The sequence below is a fragment of the Lemur catta genome, chromosome 3 (assembly GCF_020740605.2).
Source record: "Lemur catta isolate mLemCat1 chromosome 3, mLemCat1.pri, whole genome shotgun sequence".
Taxonomy (NCBI): Eukaryota; Metazoa; Chordata; class Mammalia; order Primates; family Lemuridae; genus Lemur; species Lemur catta.
Genome location: NC_059130.1, coordinates 33,415,758 through 33,435,901, shown reverse-complemented (window position 1 = coordinate 33,435,901; position 20,144 = coordinate 33,415,758). Strand labels below are relative to the sequence as shown.

The 20,144-nt window shown below is 47.2% G+C and overlaps 2 protein-coding genes across 3 annotated transcripts in view; one reads left to right on the top strand and one right to left on the bottom strand.

Annotated features, from left to right (window-relative positions):
- Positions 1-4,471: 4,471 nt before the first annotated feature.
- NCSTN (nicastrin) lies at positions 4,472-19,436 on the bottom strand. 2 transcript variants are annotated; one of them, XM_045547094.1, is made up of 17 exons: positions 19,026-19,436; positions 17,675-17,779; positions 13,915-14,038; positions 13,372-13,493; positions 12,783-12,928; positions 11,585-11,735; positions 11,178-11,287; positions 10,788-10,940; positions 10,032-10,136; positions 9,784-9,861; positions 8,793-8,965; positions 7,298-7,400; positions 7,073-7,168; positions 6,689-6,776; positions 6,265-6,419; positions 5,796-6,008; positions 4,472-5,251 (listed from the first exon to the last, which is right to left on the bottom strand). In XM_045547094.1, the coding sequence occupies exons 1-17, from the start codon at positions 19,105-19,107 to the stop codon at positions 5,129-5,131; spliced, it is 2,127 nt and encodes a 708-aa protein (XP_045403050.1). In that variant the 5' UTR covers positions 19,108-19,436; the 3' UTR covers positions 4,472-5,128. The 2 variants fall into 2 exon arrangements, with proteins under 2 accessions (XP_045403050.1, XP_045403051.1); XM_045547095.1 differs by lacking the exon at positions 17,675-17,779 and having other exon boundaries at positions 19,026-19,141.
- The window catches only part of COPA (COPI coat complex subunit alpha), a 42,340-nt gene continuing 41,142 nt past the window's right edge, over positions 18,947-20,144 (top strand). Inside the window, exon 1 of the mRNA XM_045547092.1 lies at positions 18,947-19,367. Coding sequence (XP_045403048.1) covers positions 19,328-19,367 — 40 coding nt within the window. The 5' untranslated portion in view covers positions 18,947-19,327. The remainder of the gene's footprint in view (positions 19,368-20,144) is intronic.

Below are 20,144 nucleotides of genomic sequence, written 5' to 3'. Positions count from 1 at the left end.
TAAACTGTAAAGCACTCATCCCAACCCCTGCTGTACAGCGATTTCAAGGTGGCAGGAAGTTTCATCCACACATACACCTGAGGCATTCAGTTGAGGGAAGCAGCCCTAGGCCCCAAGGGGAAGAACAGTGGCAGTCATGGGGGCCTTTAGTGTATGGAGGGCAGGAGGAGCAGGGCCTGCGGATGGGGAGGAGGATTATGGCTTCATGGCTTATTGTTGTTATTGTGCTTCTTTTTTAGCTTGAAAATCTCCATTGGCTTTTATTTGTGATTCTAGAACCGGGCAACACCTCTTTCTATGTGATAGAATGAGTGTTCCCTGTTATTTTACATTTTATAGGTGTTCACTTTTTCAGACTGTGGTTCACAAATCTCCTTGTGCCCAGACAGCCTGTGAGGTAGATTGTCGTGGGGGAGGCTGGTGTGCAGGGAAGACACAGAGGCCTGGGCCTTGTCCTTGAGGGTGGGGGCAGGGCCTGGAGGAGCTGGGAAGCAGTGGGTTTGGCAGGAGAGGGGGGTGACATATGTGGGGAGCCCTGGGGACCCAACCAGGCAAGCAGCTGGCAGGGAGAGCAGACGGCATTAACCCTCGCTGTGCCACACTGCCCGACCCTTCCCCAGAGTGGCTCATGACTGGGGTGTTATTTTCTGCGAGTGGCATTTGGGGCCACAGGAACAAGACAGGCAGAAGGAGCCTGGGCAGAAGCCGCTGTGTTTCTCGGAAGGGGTAGCACATCTTGGAGCATCTTCACCTTTGAGTTTCTCTCCTTGTCTGTTTCCACATGGTCTCTGTCAGTCTTTCTCTGTCTCCACCTCTCTGTGCCTCTCTCTGGAAGGTGACAGCGGGTCTCCACTCTGGCTCACTACACAATCTGTCACTCTCTTTGCTGCCAGCCCGGCTGGAAGCCCCCCTTCTCAGCACCCAGCCCGAGCCCTCTCGCCCCTGGCCCCCTAGGCCTGTCGCCTTTGTCTCCTAAGGCGGCCTCCCCTTTCTTCTTTCCTCTCCACTCACCTCTCCTCAGCTCTGAGCCCATCTCCAATCTCATTACGGCCTCCAACCACTGTGCCGCCCTCCCCTACCCAGCCTCTTCCCTTCCCTCCCCCATCCATCTGTCTTCCCTGAAGCTCTCTTCTTTGTGTCCACCCATCTGTCACCACCAGCTCTGGGCCTACTCCCCTCCTGGCCACGCCTGCCTGGCCTTTCTCCCCTCAGGCTCATTTCCCGCTTGGCCCAGCTCTTGCCTCCCTTTCCTCCATCAGCCCTACGAGAAACCCCACTTTCTTAGTTTCCTTTCACTAGCTTATTTATTTCTGAATACCCTCTTGCCTCAGTTTTTTCTCTTTTCCCGTTGCTCTAATCCCTTCTTACTGAGAGTTGGGGGAGAGAGAGTAGGGACTCTGGGGTCCTAGCCCCAGCCCCTGTGCAACCAACCAGCTTGAGTCAGAGGCTGGTAACGTTTACTCACAATTGCGTCACCTCAGACTAATGGCTTCTCCTTAGGCCTCTTGAGATGACCTCTCCACTCTGCTCCAAGTTTCCTCTGGTTGGGGACAGGGCCTGCAGCTGCCCTTCTCCACAATAGGAGTGTGGGAGCTCCTCTAGCTTCTGAGTTTGAATTCAGGAAGGAGTAAAAACCAAGCGGCAGCCCACTCAGACCCCAAACTTCCAAGGGTCTCTGCTTCCCCAGCCCAACCTCAGCAAGTCCTGTCAAACTTTTTTTGAGGATGAGATGCTGAGTGACAGGGTCTTTTTGCTATAGTGTTATGCCACAGTTTTCCCCAAATTCCTACTGCCCCTGGGTTAGAGGGCAATAGTGCCCCTCAGGCCTTCCTCCCTAGAACTGACCCGAGTACCACCTTTGAGAGTTCAGGAATTGATCAGCCTTTCAAATCGCCCCTGCACTGAGGAGTTTAAAATGAAAGGGAGAAGGGAGAGGAGGCTACAACTCTAGCTCTCCTGTCACAGAACCAGGCTGACAGGGCTGGGGACCTCAGAGAGTAGCCCCTTGTCCAACTCCACATAAAATGGAGAGGATGCCCTTTCCAGGGTCATGGGGAGCATTACTGGGCAGCCCAGAAAAGCTGGCCCTAAACTCTTTGTGAAGCTTTTTATGGCTCTGCCCACCTGAAGCAAACCCGCTATCCTACTAACTTGGGTAGAACCTGCTTATATCACCGAGTTTCGTACACTGCCTCATCTGCTTATTTATCTTGTGTCATGTCCCATCCTGCCATCTAGACTCTGCATCCCAAGACTCCAATGCAAGGCACCACATCTCTCGCCCTTCGACGATGCTGCGACAGAGTGCCTTGCCCAGAGCCATGCTCAATAAATGCTTACTGCTGCTGAGGTTGCCAGCGCAAGATGTAAGGAATGTTCCAGTCCCAACTCTGTCTCTAATTTGCTGTGTGACCTTGGGTAAGCCACATCACTCCTCAGGGCTATTTCCCTCAGCTACCAAAGGAGTCAGACCATCTGTATGATTTCTGCATGATTTCTAAGGCCCCTTGAGGAAACAAAGGCCTATTGAATCTGGCGGGAGTCTTGGTACAGAGCATCAGACTCTGGATAAAAAATATCTCATCTCAAGATGTGCCTGTGGAAGCAGTGACCTAGATGTGAGAGAGAAAAAATAGTAAACCCCTTTACTCAAATAAGCTGGGGAAGAAACACCAGCTGGTAGGAAAGCCTTTAGTGTTAGTCTTGAGGGACGAGGTGTCACAATAAGTCAAAACAGGCCAGGCCCTGGAGCAGGGGGAGGGAAGCCCTCAGGGAAATGAAAGAAGCTGGAAAATGATAAATTTCAGAAGGCACAGGGGTGAGCAAGGCCTAGATCAAGGGGGAGAAGGAGGCTAGGGAATTGAGAAGTACGTGGCCCATAAAATGCGGCCAGGCAGTCACATGTGGTCTTCAGGACACAGGAGATACCTGGTGAGGAGGCAGAACCATGGTCTCGGACAGGGAAGGTGCTTGGGAGCCCCGGCAGGTCTGCCAGGTGGCTGTGGTCCTTCCATGGAGCCTGGCTTCTCTAAGAGCCATAGAAAGAACCCAGTTATATTTTTTGGTGGGGGATGGGTGAGGGCAGTGAGGTAAGGGAGCGTGGAAGGCAGAAGACTAGCTTGTGTTCAGAATTCTTCTCTAGGAAAAGACTGCAGTATTGAAGGTTCTACATCTTGTACCCTTCTTTCTTACTCACTTCCCGATCCCTTGATTCTGCCCAACTCTCCATTTCCCTGTTCAGCCCCCTCACTGGGTACCCAGCCACTTCTCTGCTTCCTGAGGCTGCCAGCAGGATGAGGGAGTTTACTGCTCTGTCCGCTGGGAGACCTGTTGGCCGAGGGAGATGGGGAGCTGGCCCAGTTGATGGTGGCAGCTGTGCTCAACTCCCGCCAGCACAGCACACAGCCTCTCCAGCTCAAACTGGGAGGGCTGGGCTGGGGGGAAGCAGCAGGGTATATTTCCATATCTCAGAACCCCAAACATGCCCCCTCACCCCCAAGGGAACTCGGAGAGAAACCTGGAGAAAAATCACCTCTTCTCAACAATATTCGAAAAGGTAAATAGCCCAATCAGGAAGTAAGAGGAGTGCTGGGGACCCTGTGAAACCGCCCAGTTCTTTTCCATTGCTGCCGGCCTTCAGGCATGCACCAGAGACAGCCTCTTGGCCAGCATTGCAGAGAAGGTTGGGTTTAGGCTTCCACTCCTGCTTCTCTTTCCCCCTCAGCTGACTCAGCCACTGCCCATGATCATTTACCAGTTCTGCTATATTCCAGAATTTTGCCTCCATGAAGACCCAGGGAATTAGAGCATCCCCACAGAGCTGAGGTTCTCTCTCTAAAATGGTTCAAACTCATCCTGGTTTTGGTCTACAAAATGCCCACCATCAACAGAAAGCCCAAAGTCCTTAGCATGCTACCCAAGAGCCCTCAGGATCTGGCCTCCTGCTGACTTTTACGGCCCAGGCACTCGGAACAACTTATTGTTTCCCAAACACGACTCTGCCTTTTCTTGACTTCTACACCTGGTGAACACTTTGAATCATAACTCAATTGTCAACCCCCTGGCCCTGACTTCCTCTATGTGCCACCAGAGTGCTCATTGATTACACTGGATTACACCCGGTCATACTTCTGTCTCTTCCCTCACCCTAACTGTGAGCTACTCAAGGGTAAGCGTCATATTCCCTTCATCTCTCTACCCTAACCAGTGTCTCAGAGTGAATAAAGAAATGCTTGTCCCTCACAAAATGAGAAGAAATCATGTTAACACTGTTCTTATAAGAGGGGAAACCAGGCTCCAGGACTTGGCAAAGAGTCCTTCTTTCAGGACTTCAACTGTTTTTGACAGAGCCTTACTCCTTGGATCCTCTGGAGACCAAGAAGATCATACACAGGTAAGAATTTCATGACTTCCAGTCTGGGGCCACTGAACAAGGTGGCCTGGAAAGAATAAAAGGTAGCAGTACAAGTTGTGTGGGATAATCTATTTTAATGAAACCCGCTATTTATATATTTACAAAAAAAAAAAAAAGAAAAAAGAAAAAAACCAAAAATAGATATTACAGCTTAATAAAAAGTACAACTGAGTACTGTGGGCTGGAGGTGGGATACCCACCCAGCAGGACGCCCCCCCTAATGTGCCATCTGTGGACCTGGAGAAAGGACAGTGGGAAGGAGACAGCAGGCTTGGCCCAGAGATCCCCTGTCCTCCTCCTCAGGGTTTCAGTGTAGCTTGATCCCAACATTCAACCCTTCATGTCCTTCCTCCTGGTCAGGAAGTGTTTGGGTTAGGGGTTGAGGAGCACAGGCGGGTACAGGGTGGGAAGAGAAGGAGAGAAATGCTGAAGAAGGGGAAATTAGGGTGGGTAATTAGGGAGTTAAACAGGAGCAGAAAGCTTCTATTTGTAATCCTGGAATCGGGCAAAGGTAGAGAAGGAAGAGGAAATGGAGATGGGGAGGCAACTTATTTATCTCTCCCTGTCTCTTCTGGATAGTTCCACTCCTTTATGTTAATCCCAGTCTGAGACAGGCCCAGAGAGTTCCAGTGACAAACTAGTGGCTTGTGTCCCAATGGGACAAACAACCTAGGAAGTAAACTGTGGAGCTGGCAGGAAAAGCTGAGGTCCTTCTCAGTAAGACACAGATCCTGGCTCTCGGGGAACAATGAAAAGGACATCAGCTTTGGCATTGATGCAGTACGTGACGACAAGAGAGAAGATGAGGATGCCGAAGCCCACCATCAGGGTGATGAACTGTGGGGGCAGAAAAGGAGAAACTGTTCTCAGAACTCAGTGTGGTTTTGGGTTATCATTTGGGGTTGGGAGTTAGGATATTGGAATCCTGAAGCTGGCTCCAAGCACCAACTGTGGAACAATCACGGGCAACACCTCCCCAACCTGTAGACTTACTCTCCCCATTTGAAAAGAGAAGTAGAGTATCTCTGTTCTTGCTTCCATTTTGTATTACTTACTCGGCATCTTGAAAGTAGGACCCATGGTTTTGATTCTCCCATGGCATTTGCATTACTGACTTATGACAGGAGCTCAATAGAGAGCAGAATGCCAGATGGGAGTGGGAGCTGTGGAGGAGCTTCTAGGATCCACAGAATGAACACAAACTCAGACTATCTGTGAAGAAAGCCCTCCTAATGTGACTTGCTGGCTGACCAGGGACAGATTTGCAGTAGGATTTTGAGGCAAATCTGGGGCAAATGGGAGATGGAAGGGGATATGAGACAAGAAACCACAGAAAGAAGTTCAATAGATCTCTGCCACCTCCCTTCCTGCCCCATCTCACCTCAAGCTCTTTACTGGCGATTAGAAATATCCGGGCACGGATATCTTTCCAGCGGCTCTCAGTCCATGTAGAGTATTCAGTAGAGCTCCACTGACTCAGCTCAAAGGCAGGGGACAAGGCCCTGGCCAATCGTGCAGTAGATCGCACACACCGGGGGAGCCGGTCCGTCTCGTTGGAATTCAAAGGGCCCTGAACCCATGAGTACTCATACAGCTGCACAGGAAGATGCCGTATGAGTACTCTTACTCGCTCTCTTTACCCTTCATCAGCACCATGCTCTAACCAACTGAGCTGACTGGCTACTGTCCCTTTACCCTTTAGGGGGTCCATTTTCACCCAGGCTACTGCCTCTTCAACACTCAAGGTCTGGGGGCTACATCCCTCTACCTCTCCACCCCAATCCCAGGGGTCCAACTGGGCCCAGAAGAACCTCCAACCCACGGCACCTCTGACTCCCATCACCACTCACATCTTTGTTTTCATTCGGGACTTTACTTGGATCCTGGCACTGCTCTCGGGTGAGGTTGATCACCTTGCCGGTCAAATTTGCCAAGGCATATTGTACAACATACGTGGTGTTGGTGGGGCTGGAGACAGCGATGTAATGTTGAAGAGGCCCATCACCTGATTGTAGACCAATGGCAAGGGAGGATTTGGTAGGTGGAAGGTGGGGTGAGGGTAGGCAAAAACAGGAAGAGCCCAAGATTGGCAGGACCCAGAAGACCAGGAGAGAGAGGTTAAAAGGATTCAACAAATATCAGGAGAAAGAAAGGAAAACCGGGGGAAAGAGAAAATAGAAAAAAGAAAAAAGAGAATAAAAGTTAACCAAAATGATGATTTCTTCTTGATCCCTTTCCTCTGTTAAGGGTCCCATTCCCACACCAGATGTTTACCTAAGTAGGACCTTAGGTCCTGCCTGAGGATAGACTGGAACCATGAGTTGTTGGCTTTAACCAGAAATCCATAGAGCAGGCGGGTAACCTAGGATTGGAATAGCGAGAAGAGAAAACCCTTGGAGCAAGCCCAGGGAAAGAATTATCAGTGGAGATCCAGTCAGGGGACAGGAAGCAGACTGGCCAGATAGGCTGCAGTTGGGAGAAAGCTCGTAAGGATGCAGATGAGACCCATCCAAGAGCTCCCTGGGGCATCAGGTGTCCTCACCGGCATGAACAGGCATGCTGAACTCCAAGGTCTGGAACACTAGGCAAGGGACTAAAGGATGCGGGCAGCCTGCTGTGTAAATGGAAGCAGAGGAGCTAGGGCCCATCTGCTCTTACCGTTTGGGGATCAGCCTGAACTGAGTCACTGAAGTTGGCTCCTCCCGCAAGCTCATACAATGCACGTCCCAGCACTGTGGCCACATCTGCCAAAGCCTGTGGTATTTGGGGTTGGGGGTGGGGAGACGGTTGCTGAATGACTTGCCCCATCTATCCTCAAACGTGAGCATTCTAACCATCTTCACTGAGTTCCCCATGCTCCCACCCAGCCCAGCTCAGTGCTACCTTGGCAGTGTCGGTCACAAAGTTCAGGTCCTCTTCAGGGCTCAGCCATTCAGGATAGCTCACATTAATGTTCTCAGCAGTGTCATAAATGCTCTGGTAATACCTGCCAGGAAAGCAGCATAAGCCTTAGCTACATGTAGCCAGGGCTCTCCCCTTTCCTCCCTCAAATGTCCCTTATGCAGGAACTCAGTAGCTCATTTCTCATCATCCAGGCAAAATGGGTGGGAGAAAAATCAGGATCCTATTAATATACTGCAGAAGGTGTGGTGAATGGGGTGGTAGGAGTGAGGATCGGAGTGCTTAGTGAAACACAAAGACTTGCCTGACAGATGAGGTAGAAAAGGTAAATGAGCTCAGATCTTTAAACACAGAAGAGACTCTTCCATATTGTTTGGATTGAAGACATAGGGGGATGGCTAAGCTGATTTTCAGAGAACTCTGCCACACATCGTCAGAGCAACTGTGTAACTGTTCCAATGAACATTTATATTGAGGGTGCCGGCAGCAGAGGTGGGATTAGGGGGTATTAGGATCAGGTCTGTTCACAGATATATAAAAACAAACTGGAACTACCATGAAGATGCTTGGGGAGCCTCAAGGAGACAGATCTTAAAAGAGGGGCTAAAAGAAGAAAGCTCCCAGCCTTTACCATCAACAAATCCCTGCCCCACACAGTCACGTCAGCCACATAATCAAGTCCGAAATGTGTTCAAAATGATGAACTGTCCCTCACCCCAAAGTGGTGCAAAGATTTGGAGAAGAAAGCTGACCCTAAGTGCTAGAACTGTCACTCTCCTAAACAAATAAGAAGGTGCTACTTGGCTGGGCTCAGAGCTCAAGCATTTTCACTCAGAAACTCACTTGGCCCCATAGCCTTAGGGGACTTGGCAATTCAGCCTGAGTACGAAGTCTCCTGTCATCCTAGGCCTCAGGTTAGGAGCAGTTTAAGGGCACCCAGGACCAGTGACTAACTGGTAATTAACAGTGCCTCACTTCCTATCTCTGAAGCCCCCTCAGCTGTAGAAGACACTTTTACCCTCACATTGAACCATGTGTACCTACCACATGGCAAGAACATGTTACATTTCAAAGAGTAAGAATACTGTTTGTGGCACCCTCTCTGGCAGGACCCAGAGAGGGACTGCTTTCTGTCCTCCAGTCAAAGAACCCCCACCATCTTTCCCATGCTCTTGTTTGAGATTATGCCCTCTGCTGGCAGCCCTAGGGAATTCAGGCCCCCGGAGAGCTTGGGAGAAGCTAACCATAACAGATGACTGTTGGAAAGGAAGGAAGGTGACAATGGTTTTCTAAGATGAACATCAAGTCAAATAAGTGGAGTATGTCAGATGTGAATAGGCCACTGAGCAAAGAATACAAACTGACCTAATGTTTTGGAGAGAGTGGTGTGGGAAGAGCGGAGAGCAGTGACCCTTCTCCCAGACTACAGAATAGACTCTTCAAGAATGAAGAGGGTGTAGGGCCAAGTGATGCTTACTTGTTGTGGAAGGCAGTGGAGTGGTCAGCCAGAACAACACCAGGGATGTTTCGAGCTCGAAGAAATCGCTGCAGAGAAGATGGTGGGAGAGGCTGGGACTGATTCGGCCTCCTAAGGATGACAGCGGGGACGCCAGCACCACTATTCTCCAGTGTGGCCAGAAGATCCTCCACCTGGGTGGGGGGGATGAGAGAGATTAACTGATGGGAGGCTGGGGAATGGGAAGCAGGATGTCTCTTTCAGGCCTGAAATGCTCTATACTTCAAGTCCCCTGCTTTGGGAGCTGCCCTGTATGCTCCTAGACCTGTATCCCTCAAGCCTTCTGGGACAAAGGCCCTCTGAATTTCCTGTAGCTCCCATCATTCTTTTTGGAGTTAGGAAATGAGGGCACAAAGAAGAGGCCAGTGTTTTTTCATATTTACAGGTAAACTCCACTATCCTCAGGACTCTGCCTTATCCTCAGTATTTGCTTCACTTCTTTGTTGTACAGAAAAACCAATCCTGTAAGTGCTATAGGAGTGCAGAGCAGGGATGACACTGAAAGCACAAAGAGGACCACTTGGGAAAAAGCAGACCTAAAGCTGAACCTAAAGGGAAGGGAGGGTCTTGACCAAGCAGTGAGGAAAGCAGAAGACAATTTGGAGAGGAAGTCTGACACAGTCAGGACTTGGGCAGAGTAGCCTTGACAACTGGATCCATGAGGCAGCAAGGAGAGAACGAAGCTAGTCAGTTACCTGCCCTTAATGGGCAGTGGCAGTTTGCTAGGCACCAAGTTATCAAAGAACTACCCATTCCAGGGAACCATTGGGATGTCACTGAGCTCCTGATTTTCCCCGGCAAGGAATAACAGCTGTGGTTTTCATCCTTTAACCAATACCCAATCTAATCCTGTCTCTTATCTCACAGGCCCTGAGAGTTGGTGGGAACAGGGCAGGATTGGGGTCCATACTGAGCTGCTGAAACAGGAAATGAGGAGAGATGCTCGGGTTACCTGGTTCTGTACAGACTCATTTTTCTGAGACATGGGATCTGTGTGCATCCAAAGCTCTAGTGAAGTTCTTAAGGCAACCTGGGGGGAGGATGAACAAGTAACACTGTTAATCAGTCTTCTGTTTTGGCTCATGCCTCAGAGAAAGGAGTAAAGCGAAGAGGTGGTGGTATCTGCAGTAAGGACAACAGAACAACAGAGGGGGAAGCTTTAAGTAGGAAGGAAGGGAGTGGAGGAAACATGCTACACACCTGTCCCAGCTCCACGAATGAATCAATGTTCTCTAACGGCACAGGAAACTTGCCCTTCTCCATGTCGTAGACCATTCTAGAGCTGCCAATGTAGTCAAAAGTTTCCTGACGGGTAGACATGGGTGAGAAAAGGAACTGAGATTCCAAACGGTTAGGAAAGCCTCAAGGAAGGCCACATCATCAGAGCTGTAGGCAAGAAGGCCACTGTCTCAGGTCATCTCAACTGCTAGTCAACTTACACAGTCATATGACTTTGCCCTCCTCCCAGCTGTGACTCTCCCACACATGTATGTATCACAGGACTTCTCAAGCCCAGAAATGGGGAAAGTAGCCTTAGTAAAGGCCTAAGGCAAACATCAGCTGTTATATATCTGCTTTTTAACTCTCCCTCACTCCCTCTAACTCAGCCACGGCTGCTGTTCCCTTTTTCTAGGGCCAGGTTGTGGTGCCAGTGGGGACAGGCAGGAGCCTCAGGGTTCCTGGTGTAGACAGCAGTAAAGGGGTCCAGAGAGTAAAAGTAAAAGGATGTCTCAAATAGATTTTATCAGTGGGGGACCGTGGGGGTTGGTAACACACCAACTCAGGGTATAGAAGCTTCTTAAAATGGAGGAATCCGAAGGGGAGACACATGTAGACACATCCAAAAGCTCTGTGTCTATTAATAAATTAGGTCAAATGCTGAGGTCCAACCAATAGCCACTCCCCCTTTACCATTTCCTCCTTTCCTGTCATCCCACCCAGCCAAAACACCCTTACCCCTTGGAAGAAGACAAACATGACATTGTGGGGCAGGGTGGACACATCAGGTGCCTTTTGCAAAGCTTCAGCTGCAGCCAACTGGGTGACGAAGGAGGCAACAGCACTTTCAGCCCCTGGAGCCACATTCCAGAAAAACGAACGACTGTCTAGCTAGATATAGCAAAAGAAAGGCACACTTTAAAACTGGCCCCAAGCCCCCTTTCCTGCTCCAGCCAAGAGAATATACATGTCCTGGAGCAATGGAGACAAACGGGAGTCCCACAGCCCAGATCCCTCCACATTTGAGGCTCCCCAACATAGCAACTCTGAAATCTGATATGCCAGAGAGAGGCCTGCCAGCTCTTCCTGTGCCAGCCCTGCCCATCTTGATCAGGGACCAACACTCACCCGGGTGGCAGCAACCACAACCCTGTCAGCAGACTTTAATGTCCCAGATGTATTTATAGGCTTTAGCATGCTCCATACGTTGTAGTCAGACAGGGGGTCACAGACAATTTCTAAGCAGAACATAAACAGTAAGAGATCAACAGGACTAAGGGAAAGGGTAGCTATAAAGAAGGCATGGAAGACTTCTTTGACCAGTGCCCCATGGACTTTGTGAGTCATTTTCTCTACCTCTACCGGGTCCAGGTTGGTTTCTCAGCCACCACCCACTTCAGGAAGAAGGTGCCTAAATTGTTCAGAATTGTTTCCACTCCTCCCACCCAATGCTCCCTACCAGCGCCCATGCCTTCCCTACCATAGTCTCCCTCCCACCCCTCAAACACACCCAGCATGTCTTGGATCTGCCCTACCTGGGTTGATGCTGAAGGTGTTCTGGATGGAGCTGCGCCGCATGCAGGTGACAGTGCTGATGACAGCGTGCATGTGTGAGAAGAGTTGCATGGCACACAGCGGGAAGGTTGGTGCTGAGCCATTCTGACTCAGGTTGTGATCTTGATAGCACTGGAAGGGGAGATGGATCCCACTGAGACGATAGCTGTGGAGGCCCTCCCTTACTTCCCAGAAAGAGGGCCCAGCTCCATCCTTAAGCCACTCCCTTTCGGGAGACATTTGTCCCTGAGCTATAGTTGTCCTGGTACAACCACAGGATCTATAAGTTCAAAGAGAAAAACTCATCAGAGGTGCAAAGAGGCGCAGATTCAATGGCTTAATTGGAATAGATAAAATTACCCCATCCCAAATGGCCTGCCTCAATTTGGAGCTTCAGCCACCGAATAAGATTCAGTATGATTTGATATAAAGAGCACCGTAACAGAGGTAAAAAATCAGATTCAAGACAGCTTGCACATCAACTCATTATGTAACTTTGGACAAATTTCTTAACTGGTCTATGGGTTAAAATGAAAAACCTAGACTGGAATTAGAGTATACTAAACTTAAAAAGAACCTCAGATATCACCAAACTGAATCCTTCCATTCCTAGCCCAATGCTCTTTTTACCATACTAGTGGTCCTTAACACATGGACTGCCACAATAGAAAAAATTTTTTCCCTGGGGCCACGGTGTTTTATTAAAACAAAATGATCCTTTCTAATTTGTTATTTTTTATTGTTTCCTCTGCATAAATTATAAGCAATGCAATCCATGTTTTTTAGAATTGTCAATATTAATTGTCACAGTAAGAACATCAACACATAAGATTTTCACAAACCAACTGCAGGGTTTTGCTTCATGCAGCCCCAGGCTCAAAATTAGCCTGAGTTAAATACAACTTATATGGCAGTTAATGTGTAAACCAGGGCTGTACACCTTGTTTCATATTATTCTTTCAAATATTCTTTATATTTTCTTCCACTCTAAAACCCTTTAATCTATGATATCAGGCAGGAGAGAAATGTGAGAAAAGTAAACCTCTTCGTTGTTTTTTGGAGCAACTGTCTTTCAGAGGGTACTCTAGTAGAATGAACCTCCCTCCAGATAGGAGGAGAGCCTAAAAAATAGTCTTCAGTTTCTAACTTGGAATTGCTAGGAGCTGGCAGAGTCATTACCTGCTTGATGACCCTGGTTTCATTTTCATCTTCAAGAAGAAAGATGGGGAAACTAAAGTCTTCATAAGCCAAGCCACTGCCCAGGGTATTCCACTGTATTTCTCTGCAGTGAGCAAACTCTGGCCCATAGGAGTTGGAGTAAACACCTGAAGGAGAGGACGGGGATAGAGGGGTGGATGGGTGGGTGATAAGTTATTGGGACACCAAGCACTTAGGGACCAGGTAAGGGAGAAAGATTAGGATATCACAGGGTTGGGACTAAGAGTTGAAAAACAGATGGTGATTCAAAGCAGCAGGCATGAATCTACCACCATCCACACTAAAATAGAGACACTGGTATCAGGAAGCCCTAGGCTGACAGAATAAGGATCCAAGCATGTGACAGAAGGGGATGATAGAAGGTAAGCAAAGGAAGAGGAAGCAGGAGAGGGAAGGGATGAGTGGCAAAGACAAACACTATCTTCTGTCTGGGAGTCAGTTGCTGACAGTATACACAGACACACACATACACCCCTCACAAACATATGAGACCGAAGCAACAATGAGCCTTGGGTGACGGTGGGCTCTCCTAATCCTTTGGGACTCTTACCAAACCCATCATTTGGGCACTGCACACTAGGAGAGAAGCCTGAGGCAGGACTGGGCTTGGACAAGGATACTGCAAGACCAGCAATTCGGCTGGTTCTCCCCTTCAGCTTCTCCATTAAATCCCTGGAATAGGGAAGAGACAGGAAGGTATCAATCAGACAGCCCAACATCCTACCCTCCAGGATGGAAACAAATGGGGAATTAAGGGAATCAGACTGTTGACACATTTCTTTTCTTTTCGGTTTTAACTTCTGACTCTGGACTATGACCCACTCTGAGCTCAAGGCTTAATCTCATCTACCTTGTCCCTGAGTAACCCTGAGTACCCCTCCTTTTCCTCCCTGGGGTACTTACTTACTAGATCTCACTTAAGGTCATCAAGATGATTCCTTCCATCAAGATGGTCTCCTCCTCCTGAGGACCCCTGCTCCCTCCCCTGACCTGACCAGGGCAGCCAGGAGTTTTCACCAACAAGTGTGAGGACTGTTTAGCGAATCCTTCCTTCTCTGGATGCACTGTCCCAGCAGGAACATCTAGTTCTTACCTGGTAAAGAGGTTGCCCTCCAGCAGAACCATGTAAGGGGGGTTGGGGCCATCAGTCAATACCCACTGCAGGTCCTCCTCTTTCTCCACTACATGGATAACCCCCGTGTCTCCACTAATTGAAGCTGCCGGGACAGAATGAAACAAGTTAAAGCTCCCACAGTTGACAATTTCAACTTTGCCTCACTGATTCTGCAGATCTTTTAATTCAAACATGTTACAACATATTTGTGTGAATACAGGCACCTCTGGATTTGAACTGAAAGGTGAATTTTTCCAGCTCCATCTGAAGGTTATCAAGAAGGAATGGAGGACAAAAGAATCCTGAAGGACTCATTAAACACTTTACTCATTAAATGCCAGAAAGGCTCTATGAACTTCATTTTCTTGCCCTCTTTCCCCAACCTCATTTAGCCACATATATAAGATTCTAGAACAGTAAATACCAAAGTTTTTAAACCTGTATTTTATCCAGGAAATGCCAGGCTCTAGATCTCTAGCTCAGAGTTCTAGCTTTGAATCTTCCTTTGTGAAAACATATGTGTAGATTCCCTTGGCCTCAGTAGTCTTCCTGGATCGCCATTCCTTTGCCCTATTTGGGAATGACTTTACTTGCTTCTGGCCAGTTTTAGGTGAGGTTAATCAAGAACTCTGAGGTCTGTAGAACAGAGCTTCCCAAATTGATAGGTCTTGAATGGATTAGAGATGTGCCTAATCCATTCCTCTCATTCCTGGGGACCTAGGGTTCCCTAAATTGGTCACTTCCAGCCAGAAGCAGACTTATTATTTACCCCAGGAGGCCCTGCAAATATCAGCCATTTCCATATGTGCCAGGATGCTATACAAATAACATTTTCTATGTCTTTCATGACATGACAAAGATAGGGAAGCACTGCTCTAAAGTATGGATGATCCATAGTCCAGAATGCCTTGAATTTTATGTAATTCAAGGCATTAGGTTATACCTCTCAAATCCCTTACGATCCATGTAGGGATATCCTAGGGTCTCCCTGTGAGTCTCCTCCCCATGGAAAATTCGATGTGTTATTCATAAATTATTTTAGGCCAGTAGTTCTTAGCCCTGGCTGTGTGTCAGAATCACTTTGGGGTTTTAATTTTTCTTTTTTTTGAGACAGAGTCTCACTCTGTTGCCTGGGCTAGAGTGCTGTGGCATCAGCCTAGCTCACAGCAACCTCAAACTCCTGGGCTCAAGTGATCCTCCTGCCTCAGCCTCCTTCAGCCTCCCGAAGAGTTGGGACTACAGGCACATGCATGCCATGACGCCCGGCTAATTTTTCTGTTTTAGTAGAGATGGGGTCTTGCTCTTGTTCAGGGGGTCTTGAACTCCTGAGCTCAAGCGATCCTCCCACCTTGGCCTCCCAGAGTGCTGGGATTACAGCATGAGCCACCACACCTGGCCAGGGGTTTTAAATAATACAGATGCTTGGGCCTTACCTTAGATCTAGTAAATTAAAATCTCTAAAGGTGGGGCCCAGGTATATGTATTTTTAAAATATGCCACATGTGGTGCTTTATTATAATATACACAATCTGGCACAGGAAATACAATTCTGGACCAAGGCACTGAAATACTTGTAACTGGCATGAGATATAAACCATAAGCACTTCCCAACTACCAGCCAAGCAGATTTTTTTCTCCTATGCGATCTGCAAAAATCTAGACATGGAGGCAGTGTCCCCAACATTCAACTATGTCTTATACATAGTAAATACTTAGCAAGTTCATGTCAGTGATAATAATAAAATATAGAGGAATAGCAGAGTCTAGAACAACTTTAGTTAAGATCAGATACCAATGGAAGTTCTAAGAAAACAAAAACAAAAACAAAAATAACAGTTCTTGCCATAGCATTTAAAACATGGGAAAGGGAAAGCTAGTATGGCAAATAAAAAATATATAACTTCAGCTCCAGGGAGGACAGGAAGAAGAAAAGCTGTGATACTGGACTGAAAAAACCTGGATTCTAATCTGGGTTCCCAGCAGTGACTGTGTAGTCTTTAGTGACTTGCTTATTTTCTCTGGGCCTTCAATAAGGAGAAGCTTTTCTACCCCTATTCATGTCATACGGGGGGAGAGATTACAAAAGAAAGGAGGGGAAAAGAAACACATACATAGTTCCCACTGAGCAATTTAGAGGGTCTAATAGAAGCAGGGCATTATAACCAGAAATCAAATCTGGGTATCACTTTTTTGCCTTAGTTTTATCATGTTAGTAATCCTAATTAAAGAGGGTGTAGCCTTCTCAGAACAGATAGATATGATGAAGTAAGACTTAGAAATAAGTAGGTTGAAAAGGAAATAAGGTCTTAATGAGGAAGTGGTCAGAGTCCAGCTCCTCCCCTCTTGTTTCTCTGTATTGGCCCTTGGCTTTATCGCTAAAGGCTACTGCTTTGCTTCCCACAGAGCTGCTCTAAGAACACACAGCAGAATGGCTCATTCCCAGAGGGGATTTCTTAGAGCCCAGTTGCAGAAGGATGGTGTCCTAATCTTTTGTACTTATGGTGAGGTTCTAGCAAGACCAGTGCTAGCAGTCTGATCTTAGCCCACACTGGACATAGCTCTCTTCCACTCATAGAACCAGTTTAGAAACTAAGTCCAACAAAAACCACATTTGAGGCTGTTTGGAACCAATCAGTGCTTCATATAGCAGGAACATGGGAAAACTAAAAGGAAGGATGGCTAGAAAAGCAGTAACTGCCTCCTTGAGCAAGTCTTTCACTTCCCAGTTTCTCAGCTTCCTTTTACCAACTTGGAAGAAGGTTTCAGGCAATCACACAGTACTGTTGAGACCACGCTATTTACTCAGCATTATCAATAAACATCTATTAAAAGGTAGTGTGACTTTCAGCTTTGAGCAAGACTATTCCAACCACTATTACAAGAGTAAACTGAAATTCAGAGGTCATCAATTTGATGATGAAGCCAAGATCAGACCCTAAACTTCTTGCTTACCTGCAAAACTACATTCTGGCAGAGCTACTATCTGTGGAAGAACAAAATCTGAAGACAGCAGGTTAGCCTTCAGATCACAACTCCCCTCCCAACCCCCCTATGATTTTTATAGGTTTTAGAACCATGGTGCCATGGCATCTTATTTTGGAACACATTTAGAAAGTATAAAGATAAATTTGAATGCTTCACTAATTCCTCTTGCAACTATTTGGCATTTTCAATGCCTTCTCTTCAAATAGTTCATTGCCTTTAAGCAGTTCAACTGGTTCCTAAAAGATCATTCAGACTGCAGGTGATGACTGGACTCTATAGAATATGAGACTTCTGTCTCCTTAGAAAACAGTATATTAGGATGGTTAAGAGTCCTGGCTTAGAACTTGGGCCACAAGGTTTTAAATCCCAGCTTCCTCACTTATTACCAGTGTAATCTGGGGAATGTTACTCAATTTCTCTAAGTCTCAGTTTCATCATTTGTAAAATGAGGATAACAATTAGATCTACTTCATGGGGTTGTTGTGGTGGTTAAATGAGATGTCCTTGTGAGTTAATATCTGGGGGGATAAATAAAATGAGATTCACATGTAAAAAGCTTGGTATGCAGCATTTACTAAATGTTAGCTCGTATTAATTATCTTCCCTGGTTTGACAGATGGTTCTCAATTACTTCCTACTCACATAGTCTAATTTGAGTGCTGAGACTCCTAAACAGGTCATAGGTCTTTCTTAGTATCTAGGGCACAGACTGAAATATCAATGTTCACAAACACAAATCCCAACTTCAACTCACACTGGCAGCCAATCTGATGAGTGGCATTAAGCAGACGGACACAGGGAGCCGTTTTATTTAAGGGGATATAGATCTTCCTTTCCACTGAGTTTCCCTTGCACAAACCTGATTGGAAGATAAAAAGCATTAGAAAAAATAGAGAGACACGGGTACCAGCTTCTGTTATGTCATTGGCTCCATGTATGCCTTGGGTAAATCATTCAATATCATACTTTCTAAAATGGAACTAATGTCCATTCTTCTCACTTCTTGGGCACATTATTAGAACGGATAAATGCTCCAGAAAGCACCCAGATACGTGCCTCACAGGGTTATTACAAAGTCCACATAGAGCAATTGACAGTGAAACTAAGAGAAAAAACTTTATCTGTCAAAGTAAAGTGTTTGACCTTAGATGCGCCAGATTCTGGTTGCATGGGTGACCATACTTCTGCTTTTCTATCCTGTGTGTACATTACTAATTAGTTAATAAGAAGGTACTGGTCTGAGAACATAGATCATAAAAATAAAAACTTTCTGAGACATTTTTCCAGGAGTGTGAACAGAATTGGAAGAAACATTATGCCATGATGTTAATCAAACATCAGTAGGTTATTTGCGTGTGCCCAGTGTGGGGCAGCTATAGTTTCTCCTTTGGGTATCTTTAAAAACAATGTGAATTTGGAGGAAAGCACAGTCATAGTTATATTCAGGCATGTTTGCATTTTAGGGCTCTACCAACTAGAAAGCCATATACCAGAAAATAAACGCGTGTAAGCAAATACTTATATACATTATAAATGTCTAAAATTCCTTGAATCTTCAAGGAAGAAATTCATGATCTTAACAGTTAAGAGTAACCATATCTTCCCTTAGTCTCACTTTACTGATGAAAGAAACTAAGGCAAGGCACAGAGATATGGGTTTACGGTGCAATCAACAGAGGAAGAAATGAGGACTCTACGTTTTAAGCGCCGCACAGTACCCACAGAACGGTGCTGTTTTCATCCCAAAAAGTCTAAACACGGAGAAGAATGCTGAACTTTCACACCTGTTCCTTTTGATTGTGGGTGGGGCGGCTGGGACTGTGGGGAAAATAAGGCACACGGACTAAGTGGGAGAGGGTCGGGCTGGAAGTACAGGAAGAGGCCTGGAGGAGAAATGAAGCGACACGACGTGCCGCGGGGTAAAAGGGACCTTCAGGTCTAGGCAAAGGGGGAACTTCTGTCGTGGGAACGAAAGAGAAAGAGGAGTTATAGGGTGGGGGGACGGAGGGGCAGCTGGGACCAGAAGGGAGACGGCGGCGCTTACGGCCGGGCAGATCCCGAGAGTTACCCTTACAGAAGGGAGCTTACGGGCGAGGAGACCTCACCTGCCAGTAGGACGCAGAAAGATAGGCGAAGAAGACCCCGACTTCCCGGGTCAGCTCCAGAGCCGCCCCCAGCCGTGGCCATCTTGCCTCTCAGCTGAGCGGAAGCTTCGGTTTCCCTCCTGTCGGATAGCAGCCTCTCTAGGCTACCCCAGTCTCTGTGGCTTGGAGGTCCAGAGACCGGAAGTTCGTGTATCCAGGAGCTTCCGGGAGCCGCGGCCCAGTGTCGCCGACGTGGAAGCGCCCGAAGGACGGCGGGGAGTGGCAGGGCTCCGATTAGGCCGTCGGATTCGGAGGCCTGAAGGATGCTAACTAAATTCGAGACCAAGAGCGCGCGGGTCAAAGGTAGTGGAGATGAAAATGGGGAACATGGAGGCTTGATGTCAGCGGCAGCGCTGACACAGGGGAAGAGAGAATGGGTCGACATGCCGGCCGAATTGGGCCTACCGTACGTACCCACAGGCAGACGGGAGGGAGAGAGATTAGGCTTAGCCGGCTGTTCTTCAGTCCTCTCTTCTTTGGCATGTCCTGGGCCTTTGATTTACCTATATAACGTGGTTCCCGCACCTCAGGGGATTCCTTAAGTCCGCTGCTTATTCTTTCCCCTCCATTTCTCTTCTAGAGGCTGTGTTCTCGACTTTTTATTTTTCTGTTCCCAAGGCCCTGCGGCCTTTTTTGTTGTTGTTGTTTTAAATTTTTTTCTCTTAAGACTTTATAAGCAAGGAGAGCAGTGACTTTTTGATTACTGTGTTATGTGGAGTGGCCCTAGGGACTTTTCTCGAGCTGTGTCACTCGCACCCAAGTCAGTAGCTTTTTTGGAGACGAGCACTGGCTACCTCACTTAGGGAGAAGGCCTTGGCTGCACCATCTCAACATCCATAAAGTCTGAACTTGATAAAGTTGTCAGATAAAATACAGGACACCCAGTTAAATTTAAATTTCAGACAAACAGCGAATGATTTTTTAGTATTGTTCGTTGTTTACCTGAAATTCAAATTTAACTGGCCAATTTTATATTTTTGTTTGCTAAATGTGGCAACTCTAGAGGTGGAATGTAGGTCGATGGGGGTGGAGGGCAAATGACTGAGATCACAATAGTAGTCTTTCAGAATTGTTAGAATG

Excerpts from the sequence above, each read along its gene's own strand:
- NCSTN (XM_045547094.1), bottom strand. The coding sequence starts at position 19,107 with ATGGCCACGGCTGGGGGCGGCTCTGGAGCTGACCCGGGAAGTCGGGGT. Across the intron at positions 14,039-17,674 it reads TCATCAGATTGGCTGCCAGT|CTTCAATTAGTGGAGACACG; the intron begins GTGAGTTGAAGT and ends CTGTCCCGGCAG. Across the intron at positions 9,862-10,031 it reads CATTCGTGGAGCTGGGACAG|GTTGCCTTAAGAACTTCACT; the intron begins GTGTGTAGCATG and ends TCCTCCCCCCAG.